The sequence below is a fragment of the Hippoglossus hippoglossus genome, chromosome 21 (genome assembly GCF_009819705.1).
Source record: "Hippoglossus hippoglossus isolate fHipHip1 chromosome 21, fHipHip1.pri, whole genome shotgun sequence".
Taxonomy (NCBI): domain Eukaryota; kingdom Metazoa; phylum Chordata; class Actinopteri; order Pleuronectiformes; family Pleuronectidae; genus Hippoglossus; species Hippoglossus hippoglossus.
In genome coordinates, this window is record NC_047171.1 from 7,486,896 (window position 1) to 7,512,200 (window position 25,305).

The 25,305-nt window shown below is 40.3% G+C and overlaps 1 protein-coding gene across 8 annotated transcripts in view; it reads right to left on the reverse strand.

Moving 5' to 3' along the window:
* The window catches only part of stxbp5l (syntaxin binding protein 5-like), a 123,593-nt gene that overhangs the window by 88,214 nt on the left and 10,074 nt on the right, over positions 1–25,305 (reverse strand). For all 8 annotated transcript variants that reach the window (XM_034575064.1, XM_034575066.1, XM_034575063.1 and 5 more), the window contains exon 2: positions 13,942–14,039. In XM_034575064.1, the coding sequence (XP_034430955.1) occupies positions 13,942–14,039 (98 nt within the window). The remainder of the gene's footprint in view (positions 1–13,941; positions 14,040–25,305) is intronic.

Sequence of the window (25,305 nt, forward strand, 5' to 3'; positions counted from 1 at the left end):
TCTAGACAAAAACTGCTGGCCAGCTCGATGGCTGAGTGCACTCGTCCCGGGCGACGAGTTGAGGAATCAAATTAAAAAAGGGAGGCAGCTGGCTTCGGTAAAGCCCTTTGGCCAGGGTCTACTGTTCCGGTGACAGACGGGATGAATTGATGAGATGTGATGGGCTTTGCTGCACTGTTTCACCTTGTGACACTGATGACGGTCACAACACCTTTTTCTGTGCTCACCAGGGACACATGTTTTGCATTATCTTCATTAAGGCATTGACAAGCAACAGTGTGATATGTGAGTGAATGTGTAGTTAAAAAATATAACAAAGGACCCTCTGCTGTTGATTCATATCCATCTTTTGTCTTCTCTAGCAGCTGGGTCCATGTCACATCCTCCACTAAAACCAATGATTTGTGAGGTTATTTTTAGTGAGGTTTGTTAGGCATTATAATGTTACGCATTATAATATTAGCTGTAAAATCAAGCAAGTAACTCGTGCATTTGATTTCCTCTTTTATGTGACATATGAAACAGATGGCCAAGCATATCTGGACTGTCCACATGAGACAGTGTAGCCAGAGTAGCCATGGCAACATCACAAAGTCAAACTCTCCATTTGTGAAGTACTTCACACAGCGCTGAACATGTCTCCTGCATGATTGTGAAGCTTGATAGAAGGTTCTCTTAGTGGATAATGCTTTGTAAAGTGGAAGAACCCAGTGGCAGTTTGATTATCTGGGACAATAGAGCTCGGTGCTGTCACCTGTGGCTGATCGGGTGAAAAATGCAAAGGCAAAAACCAGCATGGTAAACAAATCTCTATCAACCTCGACATACACTATGTGATTCACACTTTACAGGGAGGTCACTGGCCTTCTCATTTGCCTTGCCTTACTTTTCACACCCCTGTTGAAAGAGCAGTATGGTTCTACATGTGCTTGTTAACAACAATGTAGTGTATTCATGTGTGCTGTAAGTCCAGTTCTTTCATTGCACTTCTGGTGTTTATCTTTTCTCTGTCTCTCTCTGTCTATGTATGTTTACGTTTCACTGGGTTGTGGGCGTGAAACTCCTCAACCTCTTCTGGTTACTGGACTGTCAATCTACCAGCACAGCGGCTATGAATCTACTGATCAGCCCATCAGTGTATCAATCAATCAATCAATCAAATTTTATTTGTCTCATAGGGCTCAACAAGGTGTGACATCCTCAGTTCTTAACCCTCAACAAGAGTAAGGAAGTCCACCACAATCCACCATTACGATCCACAATCAGCTATATCTGCCAGGCACTCCATCTACTCTTCCCCAGATCATTGTTTGGTACCAAGCAATACCGGACCTTACCTTACAGAAATGTATTCAACGTTTCACACCTCATGTATTTACCTTGAACTAACTATGTTTCTCTGTGTCTTAGGATCATCCCCTGCGTATGTGTTTGTCTGCTCGACTGTCCACCCACGACGCTCACCGCTCACCACCGGCCTCCAGCTTCCCTCAATCCCCTATCTCACCTGTCAGCTCATCTGCCTTCATTCTCTGCTCCGCCCGCTGCCCTTTGACCCAGCCGTCACTCCCCACTCAGCTCAGCCCTTGTTTACCTTTGCCTGCTGGAACCCTCACTCTGCCATTCACCATCCATTACAAGAGCTTGGACCAGGAAACTCTTTTTGCTCATCTTTATTTGAGTTGTGTAATTATTACAACTGTATTAAAAAGGAAGCCCATATGAAAATAAATTATAAATGGTCATTTCTGTTACAAATACAATACAAATCGAATGTCAGCAGAACTGCATATACAAGAGATAAATAAATAACCTTATAGTTTAAAGCAAACAGCTTCTGAAAGTAAAACCTTATGCATTAAGTTAATGGTGACATTTTTTCTTTGTGAAATGAGACTTACCACTTATTGTGAATGCAAGCCAAACTTCCTACTGTATGCATATGGATGTACCTGTGAGTGTGACAAACAAGGCCTGTGTGCTATTTCAGAGGTTGGATCTAATAAGTTACGACAGACCAACAAGGCCAAACACATTTAATGGGTGCTGATGATTGCATCCTGCTTTTTAAATAAGACTGAAGGTCCACAGCATCCTGCAATCAATTCTGCAGCACTCAGTGGTTTAATGGTGCATTCAGGACAAGTCAGAAAAAATAATGTGTAGATGAACAAGTCATTAGAAAATATAACACTGCATTATGTAGAGTAAAACAATAGAAGCTAGAACTCCTTGTTCTCGGTAGCAGAGTAAGTACATGCATACATACGGTGATAAGCAGAGACTGCTTCAGAATAAGCATAAAACCTGCATGATGCATGAATAATTTATGGACATTTTAGTATATGGAGAATTTCCTGCTTAATAAAAACACAATTCAAAAGCTCAGGGATTGTTGAAACTCAGTATCTCTATGGTGACGGCAGAAAAAAAAAAGGGGAAAAAACGTGAATAAATGAGTGAAGGAACGTAACTAATGCAGATACTTCAACACAGGTGCACTCCATACTGCAATTAAGCAATTAACATCCAATCAGGCTCTGAGGCGTTGACAGTAGAAAAACACCGAGGAGGCGGATCTTGTATCGGCAAGAAGGATGAGATCTGAGTGACTTTGAAAGAGGGTTCAGTGTTGGCAGGTGCTTCAGTCACAAAGACGCTCAGGCGACTGGAGTTTCTAAAGGAACAATAAGGCTTTTGTTTTGGAAAGAAATAAAAATCTGTATACAGATCTATGGGAAAGGCCTCAATAAATAGGGTCATAAATAATGGATGACAGGTCACTTTGGATGATTGTGATGCTCACATTTAAGGAGCAACTCGTACTCAGGTGACTGAAAATGCCAAATATTTAGACTGTGTCAGCAAGAACAGTCTATCATCAGTTACACAGGGAGGGGTGCTGTCGTAGGGCTGCAGTGATGGACCAATCAGTACAAAGATGAATCCACACTTTAGAGTTCAGAAGTGCAAAAAACACAGGGACTGGTCTACAGAGATGTGGAAAAGAGAGTCCCTTTTGAATATATACTCAACAAGTATTTTAGTATTTTGCTGGTATGGTTTGGGTCCACTTTAACATGACCAACCAGACCAACCAACGCTTTGTTGTGACCACTTGTGATCGGATCGCACTTCACCGCTCTGTGTGCAAATAAACATGACATTTGTGTTGGTGAGGAGCAAATGAGGTTGTTTCTACCCAGGCTGAGTTTACTGAGTGTCCAATGACACTGTTTGTGTTTGTGTGATTCTGTGTGTCTCTGTGAGAGTCAGAGAGAGAGAGAGAGAGGGAGAGAGAGAGAGCAGAGTGAGAAGGGGCTGAATAAAATAATTAATGCTCTTCAGCTACGAAGAAAGATTTTACTCATTTCAAAGAAGTATTGAACATTATGTGGTGAAATCAATGTTGGAAATCAATGTTTAAACCCGTGTGTGTGTGAGTCGGCCTGTCAACGCAAGAGAGAGAAAAGTGAGCAAGCAGAGTCAGTATGGACTTACTGACTAAATTAATATACTTGAATTAATATAATGTTAGTATGTGGGTTAATTTATACAAGTGGTTCACCCCAAACTCCCCTATCTGAACTGTACACACGGTTAGTGATCCAGAAAGCCACCCTGATCAAAGAGGAACCATTTCACCCTCTCCAGCCTTCGTTCCAGTTCCAAGTCCCTCTGGTGTGAAAAAAACATCTACTAGAAATCCTCCCTTACCTCTGCAATAACCACCTTCAACAATTTTATATAGACACTGCAATTCAAGCTGTTTTCAACAGTCCCTTGTCATGTGCCAATTCGGAAATTTGGTTTAAATGTGTGCTATGTGTTAAATGTTAATCATGGGCATTGTTGAGCTTTCTTTTTAAATATGTTCTGTGTGATGTCAAATGTGAATTATGTGTGTATTGTTGAGCCCTGTCAAAAGGTGAATTTCTGTCACATAAAGTATATCTATCTATCTATCTATCTATCTATCTATCTCTCTCTCATCACAGTAGATACATGATATGTGATGAAATAAACAAGACAGGAGTTGCACTTGTCTATGTGTATGTGAAATGGCAAACTCCTGTGTAACAGTACAGCAGGACATTAGTTTATTGTAATTCTGCAGCCACTCATATTTGGAGAAATCTTACTCAAAAGAATAAGCGAGTAGAGCACATTTGAAAACATGAAACATTGCATTCTGAAGCCTCAATAGTTTGGCCTTAAAATGTTAACGTTATATATTTTGTGTGAGTTATAAATAAGTGTGTAGGATGTGTAACACACACATGGATGATTCTACATTTGCATCACTTACAGGAGTAGCAAGGCAATCTCCTTAAATTCATACGACTTAAAAGGGAGAGGAGTCCATGAGAAGCTATACCTCATTATCGTTCTTAATACTTCTTGACTTTTCAATTCCAGACACAGATCTAACGGTCCAATTTCCCTCTGTGTTGCAATGCACACGGTTTCCCACGTGACATCACTGGGTTTTGAGATAAGAATACGGAGCTGCTCTTTGTCTCCTCTCTCTGTCACCCCCCCCCCCCCCCCATAATTCGCTCTCTCACTTCCATTGCCTCTGCCGAGATGAGACTGTGCATGCACACGCGCACCTCCTCGCTGTCACGTGGCGTAAACATAAGTCCCAACAAGCCTAGTCATTTAATTCAAAGGGACATGTAATCTGATCTAATTAAAGACTTACAGAGTACATGTACCATTGCATTGGCAGCACAGCATTGCATTTACAGAATTTCTTATAGCGGTTTGCAATGATAACGGCATGAGCGCCATCCAGCCAGATCGTGGCTTTATTTGCATACTTCCCAAGAAAACGTCCTGTAAATGTTATAGTGAAGGGGGAAGAACACTTGAACTGCATGAGCATAAACTCATACTAATAAAGATTATATCATGCTTAGAATAGTCTCCTCTGCAATGTGTACTTAACACAAACGGCGGCTTGCATCCTTGCGGTTAAAGGAGATTTATCAAACAGGAACTATTGTCAGACTGTTGAAAATTGCGTTTTTTTTCATCCCCGTATAACAATCACCATTTGTCATTGCCTTTGAGCATATCTGTTCACATTATATACATAGTCGAATAACACGCAACGCAAAGTAGTTCCTTTTAAGTATATCCCGTCCTGGCGGTGGGAAAATAATCTATTATCACACATCGCAGGTGTGACACCAGCAGCGACAACAGGGGAACACTGTCCTCTCTAAATGTTGTTGTCTGTAGTAATCCATTGCTTTTGGATGAAAACACCAAGAGAGGATTGGTCGTAAAGGACGGTTTCCTGGGAAATTTACACCATCCTTCCTGGAAATGTGAAATTGTTTTGAATCGAGCCATCTCCAATCTTTCACTTGGTTCACACTGGATGAGAATCTGTGTAGAATTAGGTGGAAACAAGAGGGCGATGAATGTGTGGTTATTTTCCAACAGTCTAATAATGGTTGCACAGGTTTAGCCAGTGCATCTGGCGTGCATGACTGCGGTCGACAAAGCGTTACACTCCAATCATAGAGTGCAGATAGATCACAGACCTGTCGTTATTCAGCTGAAAGGGGAATAACTTACAGTACAGCTCCTGTGAAAATACCTTTCCAGCACAGAGCCTTGCTTTCTGTTACACCTTATGCCGCACTTTGACCATGTGAAAATAGACTCTCACCTTTTTTGGTACATTCATTTCATTCTTTCTCTCTTTCTGCACCTTGCGCTCTCTACCCACTCGAGGTATCCACCTTGTATGGTGGGATATTGACGGCTCAGATGTATGCATGGACATGTGCACACATAAACGTAGGCAGGCGTGCTGACGCATACAGGCCTCTTTTTACATTTCCTTTTGCTTCCATTTCACGGTCCTCTCAGCTGGAGGGTACAGCACAGTACAGTCGACGGGATGCTTCTGATGTCAGAGTCGCTAGTATGATATTTCTCCACAAAACATCAGTAGACGTGATCTGTTTGGTTGTAACTGTTAGAGCCTCATGAGCCAGAGGGCTGATGAGTAACACATCTCAGCGACACGGCTCCTTTACTCAAATACAGAATACTATTTTATTTACACAACAAGTCCTCATATCTAAACGTCAAAGTGAGCTGTTTTTTTGGTGTGGTGCAAAAATCGGTGTTTAAGAAACACATTTAAAAATAACAGGAAACTAAAAGTAAAGTATTCAAAAAACCTTTCTTTTTCAACTTTGGGATGAAATATTATCTAAATGTTCGGATCAGTTTCTCTCCATCAGTTTGCTTTCTGCCACCCTCCCTTTGACTTCTGACTTTTCAGTGTCAATGATCTCACGCTAAAATAATCACAGAAGCTCTCCGCGACCTTTTTGCGGTAAAGGTTAGCAAGCAGTCTTAACACATCAGATACAATCAAAGGTCAGGCTTCCAGCTCCTCACCAAGACAACACCCATTTTCTCGAGAGCAAAAAAAAAAAAATGATGACAACTTTCTCGTATTGTGTTTTACCGAAGCTGCTTAAATATATATATGTATATGCATATTGCCATAAACCTAAAGTGCTACACAAGACTATTGAGTCTAAAAACAAACAGCTGGATTTGTGCACTGGATGAGATTTGAAGTAGCTCTCATGTTCAGAGAGTAGGTTGTGTATTCTGCAATCGTTTTGCTCTTCTATGATGCTTCATGTATGATTTGGTGTAAGAGTAAGTTCACATTGACCACAAATAAATCTGAAAAAAACCTATTATCTTTGCTTTACAACTCCAGTTAAACTGTATCTGTATCATTTAGTAGTGGATAGACTGTGAATGTAAACCACTGGCATTTCCTGGACTATTCGCAGCGCTGCTATTAATAGTCAGCTGACCTTTCATTACTCATCCACCTCGCCATCCCCATCAGAGTGGACGAAGGACCGGCGAGCAAAGAAAACAAGGAGGATGAGGAGGATGAGGATGAAGAAGAGGAGAATGTAAAAGCACAGACAACAGTTTTCGAGGAAATCCACAGTAAAGGTCTGACTGTCTATATATGTGTTTGCAAATATACACAAATTTGTCAGTTTATTAGGTACAACTATAGCTAAATGATAGCTAATGATGATAATAATAATAGAATGATAAAGAGGTGTTGATTCAACTGTAAGATTTCTTCACATGATGTAATCTGTGTTGTGTGTTATATGAATATTGTATAACTTGGAACACACTGCAGTACAATATCACTGTGCATTCAGTACTTTTATGCATATCTCTCTACACCCGGTATCCCAATTTACATGAGAACACAGAGGAAGACGACAGGGCTTCTCCTCTTCCAGCTGCTCTTTAACCCTTCACTGGCTACACATGACATTAATGCAATCAAGCTCAACTGAAACTATTTTCACACGTTGAGTAAGACACACACAGAAGAATCCACTCTCCTCCCCTCCGCGTTAAACTACTTTGTGTAATATTTTGACATTGATGCATTTACACTGAAATTAAAATACTATGAGGGAGAGAATTTACCAGTTTGTGCAGAGAATTTTACTCTATGTACCAAAAGGGATTGTGTTTCCGCAAAAAACAGCAGCAGCAGAGTGGTCAGATTCAAGCGCAATCAAAGTGAATATTTTCATAATCTTTTCTTAAGTTGAAGACAGAAGTGAAGAGTAAATAAAAGAAAACCCTTCGCACCGTTCAGTAAAGCAAAACCACCACAAAGGAGGCAGCAGCACACGAGTCAGTATATGAACTGGCTGGTTTCATTGATTTGTAGCAATTACTTTTAGCAAAACAATCACAAATTACGGTAGACCATATTGATTTTTTTTCACATAAATATATGAAATAATAGAGCATACTGCTTAATGTAACATGAAGCCATATCCTTAGATGACCCGTGGGAAGAGTCCACAGCTGTAGATGAGGGAAGTATATTACTTTGTCAGTGAGGTACATAGAATGCAAAGCAGGAAAGGTTGTTGGGTTAACAGTCTCACAGTCTCACTGGAGGAAATAGAAATGGATGCAGGGGAAGAGAAAAGGAAAGTGAGAATGTGAAGAAAACAAGAAAGTAATTGGGAAAAAAATAGGAGGATGAACAGACAAAGGCAGGTAAAACTGAAAGTTAAGACAAAATGGAAAAACAAGATCCAAGACAAGTAAGAACGGAGACAATGAAACAAAGATGGAGAACAGGATCAAGTCCAACAGATACTCTCATTTTGCCCATATCTTTTTTTACAGCCAGGACTTTACAAGCAAAGTGTTAAATGGCCGACAGACACCAAAAAACTGCAATGTATCATGGGGCATTGGTGCTTCCCTGTCCCCCTCTAAATGGAACAGCACTATAAATGAGATCATTATATAGCTGGAGGGAAATTAGTAGTCTTCCAACCAAACCAAAAATACCAGTGTTAATGAAGCCCTGAGGAAGCATGGCAACTAATTAAAAGAGGGTGGGGCCAAAAGGCAAACTGAGACAACTAAAACACGAGGGTTACCAGCTTGTTGATCCAGGCCATTAGTAAAAACAAGTTAAGATGACATGCTACTAAATCAGCAGTAAAATATGTATATTATCTGCTACTATCTTCATATTATGAAGAACTTAAAAGAAAAAGAGGAGGTTTAAAGTGGTTTTGGTGGTAGGATGTACTGTATAGGGAAAAATCAGGATGTAGAGGAGAGGATACAACATGGAAGATAATTATATGGCCACATTAAAAAGGTTCTTACATAATCTGGTTTCAAACTTTGTTGAGCTGAGCAGGTGAGGGACACGTTCAGATTAACTTAAGCATGCCTGAGAAAAAGAAAAATCAGCCTCCTTACCTACAACTTGACTTAATGTCACTTTATGAAATAACTTAAGACACTAAAGATAGAAAACACAATCAAGAATCTGACTTTGTTGACGGGAAATGAATAATCAATGTTGTTTCAAGTAAATGTTGTTGTTCCTGCATCTCAAAAGTAAAGATATGCACCTTTTAATTATTTCAAATCATTTAAATAACTGTGGAAACTACAAAATATTTTAAATGGAAGAGGTTGCCTTGGTTTTTAGGAACATGTAATGGACATTTGTCATTTCTAATTAAAGCAATCAGTACTTACCTAATCATTTTTACAAATAATGCTCGAGTTGCAGTCCTAATTCTCTCCATGAAGCACTGATTAAAGGAAAATTCATTTTCTGCGCTTCTTTCTAATTCAAATTACCTACTACACACACACACTGCGTTTCCTTTCATCCCGAGGTGAACTGCAGGGTAGAGACCCATTAATTCAATGAATACAAAGGTAAAGTGAGGATGAGTGAGGTGTGGTTACGAAGAGCTTAATATTGCTGCTTCATCTCTTTTCCGTCCTGCGACTACAGCAGCACTTTCGCATGCTCACTTCCGACGCCAGTCAAAATTGCCTCTACTCTTAGTTCACAAACAGAGGGCTGCAAATCCTCTTCTGAGTAATTCAATCAAGACCGAATCACTGGGCAGGACTGTACATGTCTCACTGTGATTGTATGCTTGTGCTCATATCCATGGCAACGGGGGGGTGTTGATAATGAGCTCAAGTTTGGAGATTTTACGGCAACAACGGTGGTGGAAATTATGTAAATAGAGCCTGGTGTGGGCAAACGCTCCCCACACTTAATCTGAGGAGCATCTTGATTGAGGCACCGGCGGCCTCCTGCAGGAGCTGAGCGACTGATAGAAGAGTCATTATGTTTGCAGGCCCACTCACACAGGCAGCAAAGACAGTGACACAGTGTGACAACAATGAATGCCTAATTGATGACTATCTGATGTTATAGTTTGTTTCACTGGCACTGCAAAGCTGCCCTGTCACACACACACACACAGGCAGTAAGACTGCGTGATTGATAATGCACTAACAGTTGCTCTGTGTTTACACAGTCGCCTCCTCCCATTGCCTGCTCATGCTCCATTGGCCAGATTAGGTTTGCTAATTGCTTGCTGCCGGTCACTCGGCTGTGGTGAAGAGAAATGTATCCCTGAAAGTAAAAGCTGCAGACATCTCTTCACCCAGCGGTAATCTGAGGAGTGTTAGCTAACTTATCTCAAATGCTCAGCACTGTCGTTAAATATCTTCCAGGCTAAAGGCTCGACAGGGCCTTGAGTTGATGGGGGACAACGTGCGAGATCAGCTTAAGTGAAGTCTATTTCACATCATGAGATATTATGGATCAAATATAGGACATTCATTTTATTATGTATGTGTATGTATGTATGTATACGGTCAACTCAAAAACTAACCGACAGTCTGCACAGTTTTTATAGTCGAATGGCAGTGATGCTTAATTATGCATCAATTGTATTTTAGTGTATTTTTAAGCACCGGACATCCTACTCTAATTGCACTATACTTTTAACTGTATTTAATTTTATTCTGTATTAATTCTGTATTTTACATGAACAGTTGTATGTTATGTTTTTGTGGGGAGGGGGTTATGTGTTTTGTTTCTTTTCTTGTTATGTGTTAAGCTATAATTGTCTCGTCGTGGGCACACTACGGCAAATTCCAAACAACTGAGTTAAACTGGTGTTTTTCTGCTGTTGCACACTATTATGAATCAGATAAAAATTATCAAAACATGAGAATGAAACCCTTAAATAACTAAATATTCAAAATGATCATATCAGGAAAATACAATACCACTACCAGTTGGTAAACAATACTTTTGAATTGTCGTCCAGGCCTAGTCTCAGGTCAGAACAATACAGTCGTTAATGTTAAGTGCATGTGCTATAAACAATTTTACAGGAAGACTCTTTCTGTCATCTTCCTCCTGCCCATCACTGTTTTCCCATTTCTCTTTCCATCACTCACTCTTGTTCTGCTGCTATGAGAAGTTACTTTCCATCAGACTCTGGACAATTCTATTACTACTTTCACTGCACCAACACACAAACCAATAACCGACATAAACACATTTTTGTACAGAGATGATGACAATATTGACACAGGTACACACACACACACACACACACACACACACACACACACACACACACACACACACACACACACACACACACACACACACACACACACACACACACACACACACACACACACACACACACACACACACACGCACGCACGCACGCACGCTAAAACTCTCTCTCTGTTCAATGTGCTCTCTCTCCAAAATCTCAGCATATCTTGGTCATCTCGTCCCAGCCAGAGGGAGGAGTGTCCTCGGAGTCCACTGCAGAGATCCTCATTGCCAAGCCACTGCACCACCCTGATGACATTGTCACTATGCACCATTCACCAGAGCAGGACCAGTCCTTCTGCGACTGCCTCAGCTGTTCATGGTGTGACATCAGGAACAAAGCAATTGCAGTCAGTAAGCTAATGTGCTGTTAGTGTTTCTTGATGATTACGAGGGGTTGAGGTTCCTCCCACTGCAGAAGCATGAGGTGCAGCTTAAAAGAAGTGATTCATCAATGAGGGAACGCAAAAGGCCCCTTAACTGATAGTGTAACCTACTATAAAAAAGGCTAAAGTAGATTAACACAAAGGGATTTTATGACTTCTTGCTAAATTGTACCAGGAACAGATTGTGTAAAGGGAGGGGAGACAGGTACAGAGAGATCTGATGGGAAAATCTAAAGACTCACTGCTGCTGTTTCAACCACAGATGGCCTTGTTATGTATTGAAACATTGTGTTGGCAAATTATATACCTAATGACATTTATGTGAATTTATTTTTCTATGCAAAGAGGACTGATTATATACGTAATCACCATGTTCCTTCTAGACAACACTATGGCAGCTGAAGCTCAGGAGGGTTGTCCACTAATCGGTAAAGTCGGTGCTTCACACCCCTCGTTAACATATGGACCCTGATGGCTGAACTGTTAGTTTGTAGATGGTATGTATGAGTAACCTGTTCGCTACATGTAGGGAACCAAATGTTTTCTGACAGCGGCGACAGGACTTCACTGCAAACTCAAGATATATCGATCACTCCTCTGCCTGTATTGACACACATGTCCCGCATGCCTACACACCACACGCTGGAAAGCAGCACGTTCCACAGAGAGCCCACGTAACGGCCGTCCCACACAGTCGATCAGAAGTGTCATCCGCATGTTTCACTTTAAGCCCTGGGAGATGAAAACAGATTACAGGGGGCAAAATATTTATTTTCCTGCCAAATCATGATGTGTTACCACAGCAGCTCAGGTATCGGGTCAGTGACGGCAGACAAACAGAAGAGAATGAGACAAGGCTCTAACTTTAAATTGCTTGTTTTTACACCCTGCTCCGCCCTAGAGAGACTAGGTGAGGAAAATAAAAATCCGGTGAAATATCCGTGAAAGGCGGCGCTCAACATAGTTGCAATGGAGAATAAAAGCAAAAAGGCAAGACTTGCTAGTCCACGGCTTATGAAGTAGAAATAGAGCATGAGGAAATTACTGCAATGACTCCTACTAGGTTCAGTGCTAATACAGCTGCAAAGACAGCAACATAGCCAGGAGAAAAGCAACAGAAAAGCTACAGCGGAAAAAGGAAAACGAAGAGAGACCGAAACCTTGACAGAAGATGACAGGCGGATGTTCAAAGCCCGGGTAAGAAAAGGATGACAGGCAGTGAAGGACACTAGAAAGGTGAATTGAATAAATACAAGCAGAAATAGAGGGAAAACGCGGCGCTCTAGCAGGCGATGCAGTATGAGGAAGAATGAGAGCACAGCTAAATAGATTTGTGTGGTTTATACGAGTGCATGCAACTGAAAGAGAAAGTCATTGACGGGCCACATGGGAGCAGAGGAAGGTGTGTGTGCAGCATGTCAATACAAATGCTCAGAAAATCAAGGGCATCAATTCATCTCAAATCTCAGCCTTGCTTTACAGTCAGGCATTCATTAGAGAGATATAGAGATAGATAGAGAACAGAAAAGGATTGAGAAAAAAGGAGGAATGATGGATATCAATATATACATTGAGATGAGCTTATCATGTAATCAAGCCACATTCTTATCCCTTTTCATCAGCTATTCCGTGTGTCATCAAACACATTAGTGCACTTTTACCCTTCTCCAGAACATTCAGCCGCCTACTCTCCATTGCTTTTCCCTTTCAAATATTCAAAGAATGTCACATCTGCCTCTGTCACCATCGCTCTGCTTTCCTGTTGGTTTCAGCATAGAGATCATTCAGTCTATCCATCCACTAGCCCAGCAGGACCTGCAGTGCAGCTGCCGTGGCATCAATAATTGTTTGTTGCCTCAGTCCCTGGTTCCCTAAAGGGATACCGGGAATCTCGGGTATTTATGAGAGAGTAATGTCCTACCTGGGTTGCACTTACACGTCCTCTCTCCCAGCCCCGTGACCTGGTGACCCAGGGGATGGGCTGTGTGACGGGCCGTTCTGCGCCTGCGACATGACAGCCGAGCAATCATTTTGTGACAGGACGGAAAGAGGGATGAGAATTAGGAGTGGAGGAGGAGGGAAGGGGATGGAGGAGGGGGAGGCCCTGTCTGGAGACTGTACTGCAGTGCCACAGGTTTGTGTAGGAGACAAACTATTTCTATTAGGATAATTGTAAGTCTGCCTGATGTTATTTTCATTTTTATATTACATGTATTTAAATTTTACGGTGTTTATTTATAACTTAATTACTTTCCTGCCTCAGGAAGACAACCATTAAACCCCAGATGGGATAATGTATGATTTAAAACTATTTTATATTATTACTATTATTATTTATATTTCCCAGGTACATACATTTGGTCATACATTATTAACATTAGCACTAACATTAACTACGATAGATCATGTTTCATTGTGCAGTAATAAAAAGGGGCAAAGGCCAAGGGATGCATTTAGAATAATCTCATCAAAATGTGTTAATGTACAGTATGTGTGTCTCTGGACGCGATGAGGGGAGGAAGTGAGCAGATGAGGAGTAAAGGATACATCCGTACACCGCCTGTTCTTGAGCCGATGGCCAGGATCTTCTGCACGGGGTCAAAGGCCAAGGCTGTGGGCTGGTAAGGGAAACCATGCCGCACCGTCTACAAGGAAAAAGACACAGGGCACTATTTTAATTAAACCAGAGCAACATTTCTTTTTTGATGATTTAATCATTTAATGATTTGTCCTCCAACATTCCACTGTGTAATGAGTCCAGATGAAGCTTTATGATTTTGTTAAACTGCAACCTTTTATCTGTTAAAACAATTTAGGACTTAACCCTCTGAAATGTTATCGTTTTCTTAATTAAATGGTAAATGTAACAAGACATATACATTTTTACTTGACATTTTCATGCTGCTGTGATTGCTGAGGTGACATGGATTCCACAGCCATTTTCTTGTAAAGACATCATTCCTATTATTAGCTGTATTAGCACAACATTTATCAATACACTCACAAAGATGCAGCAGAAATAAAATTGACTGAGAACTTCTCCTGTTGATCAAACATAAATATAATAAGACAAACAAATTGCTGCTTCTTACAATGTTACATTGCATTGTTTGTTATATTTATGTTATTGTTCCTTCTGTATTTAACTAACAGAGAACTGGCCTCAACATTCATATACCAAGGCTTGATTACACAAAAGAACAGTCTGAAAAACAGTGCTGAAAAACCATCAACCAGCAAGCCCCGCCCCCCAACCACTACACCTCTCTCTCTCTCTCTCTCTCTCTCTCTCTCTCTCTCTCTCTCTCTCTCTCTCTCTCTCTCTCTCTCTCTCTCTCTCTCTCTCTCTCTCTCTCTCTCTCTCTCTCTCTCTCTCTCTCTCTCTCTCTGAGATGCGCTGCAGCTGTCTGCCATTAGTCATGTTAAATTTCCCAGCAGAGCTCACTTGCAGTTATCTGCTCTCGAGCGATATTAAGGACATGGACATTACCAATGTAATGGAAATGTTACCACATGATATTACTGTTTTACTAGCAAACTGTATCCAGTAGAAGAAAAAAAGTAATTCTAGCACTATGCAACAATGCTACAGCTAAAGTAAACATCACACATAAAGAATGTATGACTACCCATTACAGCATGGTGAGATGAGGTTATTTTGATTATTTAGACCTCTTCTCAGGACTTTGTCTGTAGGTAAACATGTTGTCTGTAGGTGAACATGTTGTTGTTCATGTTGTTTACTTGCACTGCTCACATTCAACCTGAGCAAAGATCAACAAAGCTACAGCTGAAAACGCTAGAGTCGGTGTGGACCCCTGTATTTACTAAGCCTGCTCGACATTATTGTCCAAAATGATATGTATTTAATATCGTCTTTTATTTATTTATTAATTCATTAGTTTTTTTAATATTGTTTAATATAATATTGAATCTGTAAAATTCAATAATAGGCTGGTCAATAATAATCCCCACCCCTCGTCTCTTCACCAGCACCTTTGTCTGGCTGTCTGAACGGTTCTCACAGGGTTTTGTCTGCTCACACAACAAAGGCGTGAATTCACAAAGATAATATGAGAGGCTGTGGATGAATTAGATGGGTATGAAACGCAGAGAGAATCAAATCACTCAGCGGTGATCACACTGGACAGAGGAAAATGAGAAACAACACAGACGCACTCTGAATCACACCCTAACCCAACTATGGGTGCACGCCTGTGTGTGTGTGTGCCTGCTTTGCACATGTTTCCTATTCATATGCGGTAAACACCAGCTTCTGTGTGCGAGTCTAAATGTTTATTAACACATGTTTCATATTCATGGGCTCATTATGATGATGCATGACATGTTATGTTTATGTTATATTTAGGGTCAATAGGACTGTGTGTATTCACTGCTGTAGCGCTCACCAGTTACAAGCACATGAACTTGAGATGCACACATATCTGTCACATCATTAATACATACACAGCAGGGTTCTACTGCTTCATTTAGGCCAAATAGTGCCTTGCATACAAATGGAGTAGCAAATAATAACAAAGAACCTTTCTGTAAAAAAGCTGTCTGAGTACAACTATAATGATTTACCAGTTGGCATCATTGATATATTTAAAATGTATAATTGTATTACTCTGCATTCTGTAAGCAACACACAGCAATTGCTGAAATTCAACTGTTATTTTTTCCCCAATAATGCAGTTACGGTCTTACTCCTGATCAGATACAGCCGGGAACGCTAATTAGGAATCTGTGATTTGATTGCTGTTGTATCATTTGCAAACGCTGTAATGCTTCTTAATCTGTTTCTCTTTTACTAAAGTGGAACGAGCTAAATTTGAACCCAAAGGGACCAAAAAACATGTTGCACACAAAAGCTCTAAAAAGTGTAATTTTGTAATAATACTCGAGAGTTGAAACTATCCAAAAAATCTATACATTATGTTTTGTGGCTTTTTAATTACACTGAATAAATGTACTGCTGAGTACGCATGTAAACAATTCCTGGGTTTGCCCCTAGATCCACACCAAAAATGAATGGGTTCCTCCCTGACACATATTGCCTCCTTCCACCAAGTTGTGTTGTTCTCTGTCCAGTATAGTTTTCACATATTCTAGCTTAAAAACAAATAAACAAATGAACAGAGGCAACAATGCAGGAAATGCACCTGACAGTGGCTTATAACATTAAGACATGGATCATGACCACCAATGCACCAATACAACATATATCCTTGTGCTTTTTATGGAATTAAGATGTTTTATTTTGCAATCCTTGAAATTGGAAAGATGGGACATGAAGCCAGAAACAAAAAACATTTGAAGGGGTTCAAGAGGAGATGGAACAAGATTACAGGGTTGAAGAAAAGGAACTTAAACACTTAATGAAAGAGGAATGGTAATATATGCTTCAGACAGCGGGGAGAGATCTTCAGATACAGGCAATGCTGTTTTACACTGACATAAAATTGATTGAAAAACCCAAACGCATCAGCAAATGAGTCTGACGTGACAGAAAGTGATAAGAGCAGGTCAGGCTCATTCATACACAACACACGTATGTAAGGGCCATGCACACACACATAGCAGAGAAACACACACACACACACACACACACACACACGGTCAGACACACACACTGAGCTGCTGGGCTACAGCAGAGCCCATCCCCATATACATAAAAGACAGCCAAGAAGTGGATGAGGGATGCATTTACTCTGATGGATCTCAGAGCAGCTCATACATATTTTAGGGACAAAGCCATAAACCTATTTTTTCCCTCTTTTAGTGTGTATTTTAAAATACATGTGCATGTGTGCACGGGAGATTCACACATACTTCCATCCTCTATCCATCTATCTGCCTATCGTTTGTCTGACAATACGATAACAATAACACAACTTCACATCAATGCAGTTTTACATAGATTAAATAAGAACTGATAATTATGGATTAGGTAGCTGTTTGCGAATAAAGCTCATCAACTTATGTGATCAACATGAGAAATAAAGAAGGAGGAATTACTAAATATATATTCATGCTGGTGAATCAGCCAAGATATACATTTATAAATAATACAGTCAGCTCTGCAGGATTTGTGGACCTGCTGCTAAAGGACCTGCGTTATGGCCGCCAGAAGCTGCATTACATCAACTCCTCTCTCAATCTACCTCCTCCCCTCTCCTCTTTCTTTGTTGTGTTGTCTTCTCCCCTGCACACACACAAACACAGTCTTCATGCACAGAAGCCCTAACGCTCAATCTGATGAACTACAGACACCCCCACCCCCCCTCCAAAGACAAATACCACCTCATGTCACCCTCCTTCCTCTCTCTCCACACAGCATTCAGCTGTAGAGCAGGTTTAGATCCCTGGTGCTATAAATAGCACGTAGCACCCGTGTCTGTCTGCCACAGCCAGGAAACTGAGCAGCATCTCCAAACACAGATCAACTCAGTGAAACACAACGTTTAATTCTCATGTGCGTGTGATTACAGTAACATTTACTCTGATATAAAAGGTACAGCACATACACAATTAGTTAATAAGGTTAATCTTATTCTGTGTTAGGATTATCTTAAACATTTGCCAATACAATTTTGTATTAAGATTCAATGCTGTGTGTGCACGTTTCCTCACAAAATATTTGGTAATATGATCAGACTGGCTATTCACTGTATCTTTAATTTCACCTCACACTTTCTCATTTGAAAATACAATATGTTATATGTACAAAAGGCTCAGGTGGCCAGACAAGGTTTTAAGACAGTGGTGACAATCCATTTAGCCAATTCAAGATTAATGTTATAAAAGGACGTCACGTCTCTCTCATAGCTCGAGAACCGTTAATCTTATTGGCTTCTTCTTGGTATGTGCAATGTTTTCCAGTTGTGTTAGTGAACTTACAGTGTGTGGATATGGACAATAGGTGTACATCGGTCACTTGTATCTAGAGTAGTGTAAGATACTTTTCACCACCTAGCAAGATCACTTAAGGTTAACCATGTTGAGCTAAAGTAGCATCCACATACCTACTATTTCTACTAACTCTCCTATCTTACAACTCTTATCTCTGTCTCTTCAGAGCTACACTGAGACAGGTAGCGTGCGAGTTGAATCTGGTCCAACTGATTCACTGCAGCAGCCCTTCAATGTGGCTCATGGCAGTGCATCACTGCAGGTGCTCTGTAGATACTGAGACACGTGAGTGATGTACTGAGCAGACTCTACAGTGTGGCCTTGATGGTTCTTGCATACGTTCATCTACACAACAAAATCACAGGGAAAGTGCTGCGCATACAGACCAAGAATAAACGGAGGAACGGATGAAGACAGTATGGTGAATAATGCATAGTAAGAAAACTGTGCGTGGATGGCGAAAGAAAGTAAGATAAAATGGAAATGATGGAAAGAAACGTACTGCATATGAGTAAGAGTCAAATATATCTGACATCGGTTATAATCTCTATTGTTTAGGATGTTTTATGATGAATAAATTATTTCAGTTATTGGACCACTTCATTGTTTCTTTTATATTACTACTGTAAGAACTCGGCAATCATGTGTAGGATTGTTCTGCCTCGGAGGACATACACACTCTACTGAGTGCCATTCTTCTTCTGAATGCTTCTTAATGGTGTTCACGTCGGCATCTTACTGTATCTTGTGTGAAATATGCAGGTCTGCTGCATTAGTAGCCCTAACAGATATGGTGAGCATGTATAGAGAGGTTTTCTTGTGTATGAGCTGACAAAGACAATATTATATCAGCATTAAACCCAAGATCCTTTCCAACCTTTACGAGTATAGTTTCACAGATTCAGAATACAACAAATTCCAAATTGTTCAGTCTACTCTGTAATTAAAAACAGCAATGTCTTTAAAAATACAAATCCTAAAATGCAGTCATTACTATTATTGTAGCCTCCGCACTTCATCAGCAGGATTACACAAAAAGTCCTGTCCCCATTTGAACCAAACATGGTGGAGGGCTGGGGGCGTGCACCAATTAAATTCTGTTTCAGTTTTTTATCACTTTCCTTCGTGTATGGATCTGGATGTAAAGAAAAGACATTTTAATGGTGTTGAGATCTATGAGTTTGCGCAGAAACTGCTGAATCTGCATTACACGTAGTTGCACTTCCCCCTGATAAATTCCCGAAGTCTCACTCTTACCTTCTTTTAATGTTTCCATAACTGCTCATCCGATCGGCTTCAAACTTGGCAGGTATATTAATGAGGACCGGGGGAAGTGCAGCGTAGACTGCTAATGCTGCCTTCAGCTGGAACTGGTGAGCTCGTGGTTATGATGTGGGAAGTCGTGTTCACTGTGTGCTTGGCGTTAGGAGTTAACTCAGGAGAATAGTGCTGCTAGGCAACGATAGCGTGAATACTGATTCAACATTATGTTGTTAGCTAAGAAATCACATCTCGTGGGCAAAGACAATTCAGAAAATTTGAGGCATAGCGTCCTGTATATCACAACAGGGGGTCTTTATGAAGACTCTTCCTGTAAGTGTGGCATACATGACCGTTTGAAGTGTTTTGGTTGAGGAGCCGTCAAGAGCACAAAGATCGCACAGCTAAAGGAGCACGTCTGTAAAATCTGCAGTGTGAGTGGTTAAAAACGTATCATTTGGATTCAATCGGGCAAACGACAGCAGTTTAAGAAAGAGGCTGACACATATAATACTATATAATAATATTACACACAAGGGTGACTTAAATGGCCATTTACTAACATAGTGCAAACCATTTTGAAAACTATTCAAAACCGATTTCTGTGAATGCTGCCAGAAAGGGGCTTTTTCCCAGAAGACATTTTGACAGTAATTTGTCACAATTTGAAACAAAGATGAAAAGGAAAAAACATGTAAACATAATAAAATCAATAGTAACTGAATTCCATTTGACTGCTTTAGTTTCAGGAACCTGGTATTGAGCATGAGGCATCACACAGGAACATGTGCATGGAACACAGCCGTCATCAGTGATGTACTTTTCCTTCAGTGACATGTCAAATAAACTGGCCCAAGTTTCCCATATGTATTACATTTTTAAGCAAAAAGTGATAATTTTTTATGACTTTTTAACACAGAGCCACACTTTGATGTTTTGGAAATATTGGTCTTCCCAACTGTAGCAACAGGTTATAAATTAAATTCAAAACGCAATCTTACTGTACTCACTGTTATTTCTAATGATGTTGAAACGTGAGGTGTCACTAACCTTTTTGTTTCTCTGCAGACGCAGGTCAGCGAGTTCTTGTCTTCAAGGTGCAGGTGTGAGCTATCGTTAGCTTAGCCTAGCTCTTTTTGTTTACCAAACGTTTATCCTACCTATAACTTTTACTGTCCGCACCATATTAGTGGTGAAGAAGTTCAAAAACCACTTCTTGTCAAGAAAGGGATTTGTTTCCCTTCGGCGGCAGCTACACTTTGACCAGTGGATCATCTTACACCTCAGTCTGGGCTCCACGAGCAGAAAGGCCTGCAGGTTGGTAAACTATCGCGAGACTTGAACCACACGCTGCAGGAACGTGACCATTGACTGTGGCTTCTATTACAATATGCGCAACTTCTTTTATATTTACGGTAGTCTTATTTTAACCTGCGCAGCTTTTTGTCTTTATGGTAGTAACTCCTGGCAGCACACTCTCAGTGAACAAGAGGAAGTGGGAACAAATAGAAAAGGTAAAGCTGTTTAGTTGTTAATATTTTTTGGTATTGTTTATCTTAAATGAAAAAATAAGAAAAGGGGAAACTCAAACTACACATTTTTATTTTTTTTTTTCCTAAAATTAATCACTATATTTTAAGATGCCTTTTTTTTAAGGCTCTTTATTTTATTTTTAAATGAAAACATTATTTTACTTGAAATGGTAAAAAAAAAATGTTATTTTATTTATATGATCAAGTATCTGGTTAAATAAATGTAAACATTTATTTTAATCCAGAGTATTCAATTAAAATTGTATTATTGTAACCAAAAACCTGAGAAATGGACAACTGTGACATATTGAATCCAGGCCTGTGTGTCTCTGAGTGAATTTGAATGACGTGTGTGTGACCAATATTTAAAATTCAAATGGGAGTGTTTCAGTGTTGCCATGACAATGAGAGCAAATCAACCCTTAACTAGATAACTGTCCTCTGCTGGTTGAAGGACCCTGCATATCTGGCTATAAATCCAACTGATGATGTTAGAGCAAGTGCTTTATAAATGAAAGACATTTGTACATAAATAGCACCAAGGCATCCAGGATCTGTGAACCCAGTGAGGAGCTAAGGTGTGTTTATCGCTTCTTATAGGTATGCATAGTGAGCTTTGTGAACACATTATCCATACAGTTCGCCTTTGTGTGTGTTGAATCTTCCCTGTGTGCATACAAATTCTCCCTCTGCATCACTCAGGTGTATGAGCTACTTCTCCCTAAGGCTAAATGTCAGGATGAGAGACAGTAGTGCAGAGGAAAGTAGAAAATTCCAGTCACATTCATCCAGTCCAATTTCCTCTACGGACTCAGATTCTCCCGAAAACAAACAGAGTTACACGTGGCTTCCCCGATCACTGTTTGAAGGGATATTTTGAGGTTGATCTAAAATTCCTTTGATCTTGTCGGGAGCAGCCCAAAATAAAAATGAATAAAGAGGCAAAGCTGAACGTGGGTAGGAGAGAAGACGTTAAGGGGAGAGGAGATCAGGGGGTTTCTGAATGTGTGAAACCAGTTGGAAACACACAGTGGTTACACAACACAGCACGACGTCATTCATTTCTTATCAGACACATTCTTGGCTTTATTTTCTAACTGAGGATTTATCCGTTATTGTTGAGATGCCCATCAGGTCTACCTCGGGTCCAGGCTGTTCTTTTGTGTTCCATGAAATTCGAAATGCAAATTCAGGATTCGGCTCAATCCAGTACATGTACCATATTCAAACATGCAGGAGCGAAAAGAGATGTGTCCTCTACAGTCGGCGTAGGCTGTAGCCTACAGTCATTTGGTTGAGGTTTCAAACATCTTGGTTTTATCTGTTTCAATAACAAACATCAGTCCTGAATAAGAAATGCAAAATTTGAATATTTAGTCTTTTTTGGTGTTATGTAGCCGGTTTATTATGGAACCTGATATGAGAAAAAAATGTTAATTAAGCTTCAGGAATGACATAACAGCTGTTACGCACGAACGAGATTACTGCAGGATTTGATACAAAGGAGTAATTTCTGTCTTTGCAAGCGATGTTTGACTCTTCCAAAGTTGAGGACTTGTTTGAGCTATAGAGACGTGTTGGTTTAAACCAGTTGTGACTATCATCATCATCATCTGACGTCAGACCCCTCGCCAAAGCCGTCCCAGCCGTTGCATCATGGACCTTCATTTGCAAAAGGTTCCCCTCCCCTGATATACAGGATACATCGCACAGTCATATTAACAAAAATTAGGACATGGATACAGCTGCATATCAAGCACTGAATGTATGTGTGTCTGCACCATTCACACAGACAGTGGAAAAGCTCCAGACATGTTCTGTACAAGAAGTAAATAATCCATTGTCTAATAGAACGACAATATGGCGGCGTGCAGCGAGAACAACCCCTCTTCCAAGCAGCTGTTACGCCAGCTAACATGATCCTTCTCTAATGCTTCCAGATGGCAAGTGTAAGATAAGATCTCGGATAATTTTACAGCTACTTCGTTCCAGAAGTGAGACACTGGCAGGGAGTTCTACACCATGTGGGAAAGATGCCAGCAGCCTTCAAATGGCAAAGGCATGCGCAAAGGTCTCAGCGTCTGTGCATCAGATTCAACCTAGATGGTGCAAAGTAGGTTCTGTGAATTTTTTATGTTTCCCAAATGCATCCCTGTCAAATTCAGGGTGAAGGTCGGGACAATCTCCCTGTCACATCCTGTATACTGGAAGAAACCTTAAGTAGAGATTTGTAGAGGTCGTGGCCTTACTTCTGCTGTAAATGTGACACGATTTATACATAGGATGAATGGTTAAGTGCCACGAGGTAACATTGGCTTTTAAAGCTGACAGTAGAAGAAAAGGGGGGAGGGTGCAGTAAGAAAAGATTTATAGATCTCTTGAAATGTGCTCAGGCCTTTATTTCTGTACCACTCATACCTCCTATTAACTAAATGATTATGGAATAAAGAAGAGAAGCTTCGCCATTTAAAAAAACTACATTACAGTTGGATTCATAAAGGTGCATTATCTGAATGGGACCAAAAAAGATGGGACTTAGTTCACATTGTGTGAAAGATTCTCAGGCAAAGAGATGTGCGTTAGCTGTTTGTCTGAAAACCACTATGGCAGAGGATGCAAATGAAAATGTGCTTGCTCCTGGAGCGCATTTCAGAATATACGAGGAAAAAAACACTCTCATTCTTTCATTAACAGGGGATGTGAGCCGCCACAGAAATGAATGTTTGGCCCCCATATATAAGATAGAAATTGAACATATATAACATGTAGGGTGTGTTAGTAGCAGGCAAGCAGGACTATGATATCAAAAACTACCTCTGATGTCTTATTCCAGTGTTTTCGGTCATGAATAGAGTGACTCAAGATTTCCACTGTGTGATTGTTTAGCACACTGAAAGCCAAAGGATTCAGGGACTTTGATTCATCACTGAGGCTGGGACTGATCTAATAAGCACTATGTGCTCACCACACACACACACACACACACACACACACACACACACACACACACACACACACACACACACACACAAACAAACACACACAGAGAACAGCACACAAATGAGCACAGGGTGAGAATACTGCGCGAGAGATTGGAAGTATGAAAACGAATGAATGAGCCTGGATAAGCCTCTCTCCCTGCTGAGTGTAGTGGGGTCATTAGTATGAAAGCTGCAGACAGTACGTGTGGCCAGAGGAAGTGGGGGGAGAGATATGTTTGTATGTTTGCTGCTGTGTCCATCTTTGCATTTATATTACATTTGAATTACTGTATGATTGTTTCTATCTGAGGGGATGATTATGTACATATTACCACACAAACACACCTGAACATAGGGAGATACTGCACAGACAGGTGCAGCTTATACTGTTGATATATATCAGGCAACATTTGACAAAAACAGCTAAAGGAAGTGTTGTAAGGCCTGGACGTTCAAGACTGCTCCCCCAATCTGAATGTGTTGTAAATAGACAAAAACACAACATACATGGTGTATGTTGTGGCAGCATTCTGTTACTGCACAACACTGCTGGCTGTCAAAGGCACTGATTCTAGACTTAAAGGGTATGGATATAGGAAGCTTCTTTCAATAAGAGAAAGGATGAAGGGAATAAGGTGCAGGCAAAGCTATAGGTGGAGAAAAGCTTTATCTCCTGGTGCTGCAGCAGCGAAAGAGCAGAATAGTGAAGAAGGGGGCTCTTGAAGACGAGCTCGTCATTTGCATATGTTTATAGCTACAGTATAGAAATACAATATGCTAATACAATATGTAAATCATCTAAAATAAGACTTTTTCCGAGGTACACCAGTGTGTGACGGAACAACAACAAAGACAGCAATATACTGACAATTTACCTTATTCTGTTCAAGATATTATTTCTTTTAAGATGTTTAAATGAGTTGCTTCTAGAATATTCCATTCATATTCCTGTTTACATGTTACAGAGCAGAGTTTTCGTTTTTTGTTTAATCTGATATTGGTTTGTGTGCTCAAATAATTGGATGACTCTATTTATATCGTATCAAAGAAATTGAAAAATAATCTAATTATCACATCAAGAAAATGAGATTCAGAGAGATTCTAGTTGGCATATGCTTGCATCATTTTTATGACCAGGACAGGGAAGGAGAGAAGCGGACATGATGAGTGCGACAGACAGATGAGATGCCAAGTGTTACTGGAGATGTGAAGAAGAGGAGACT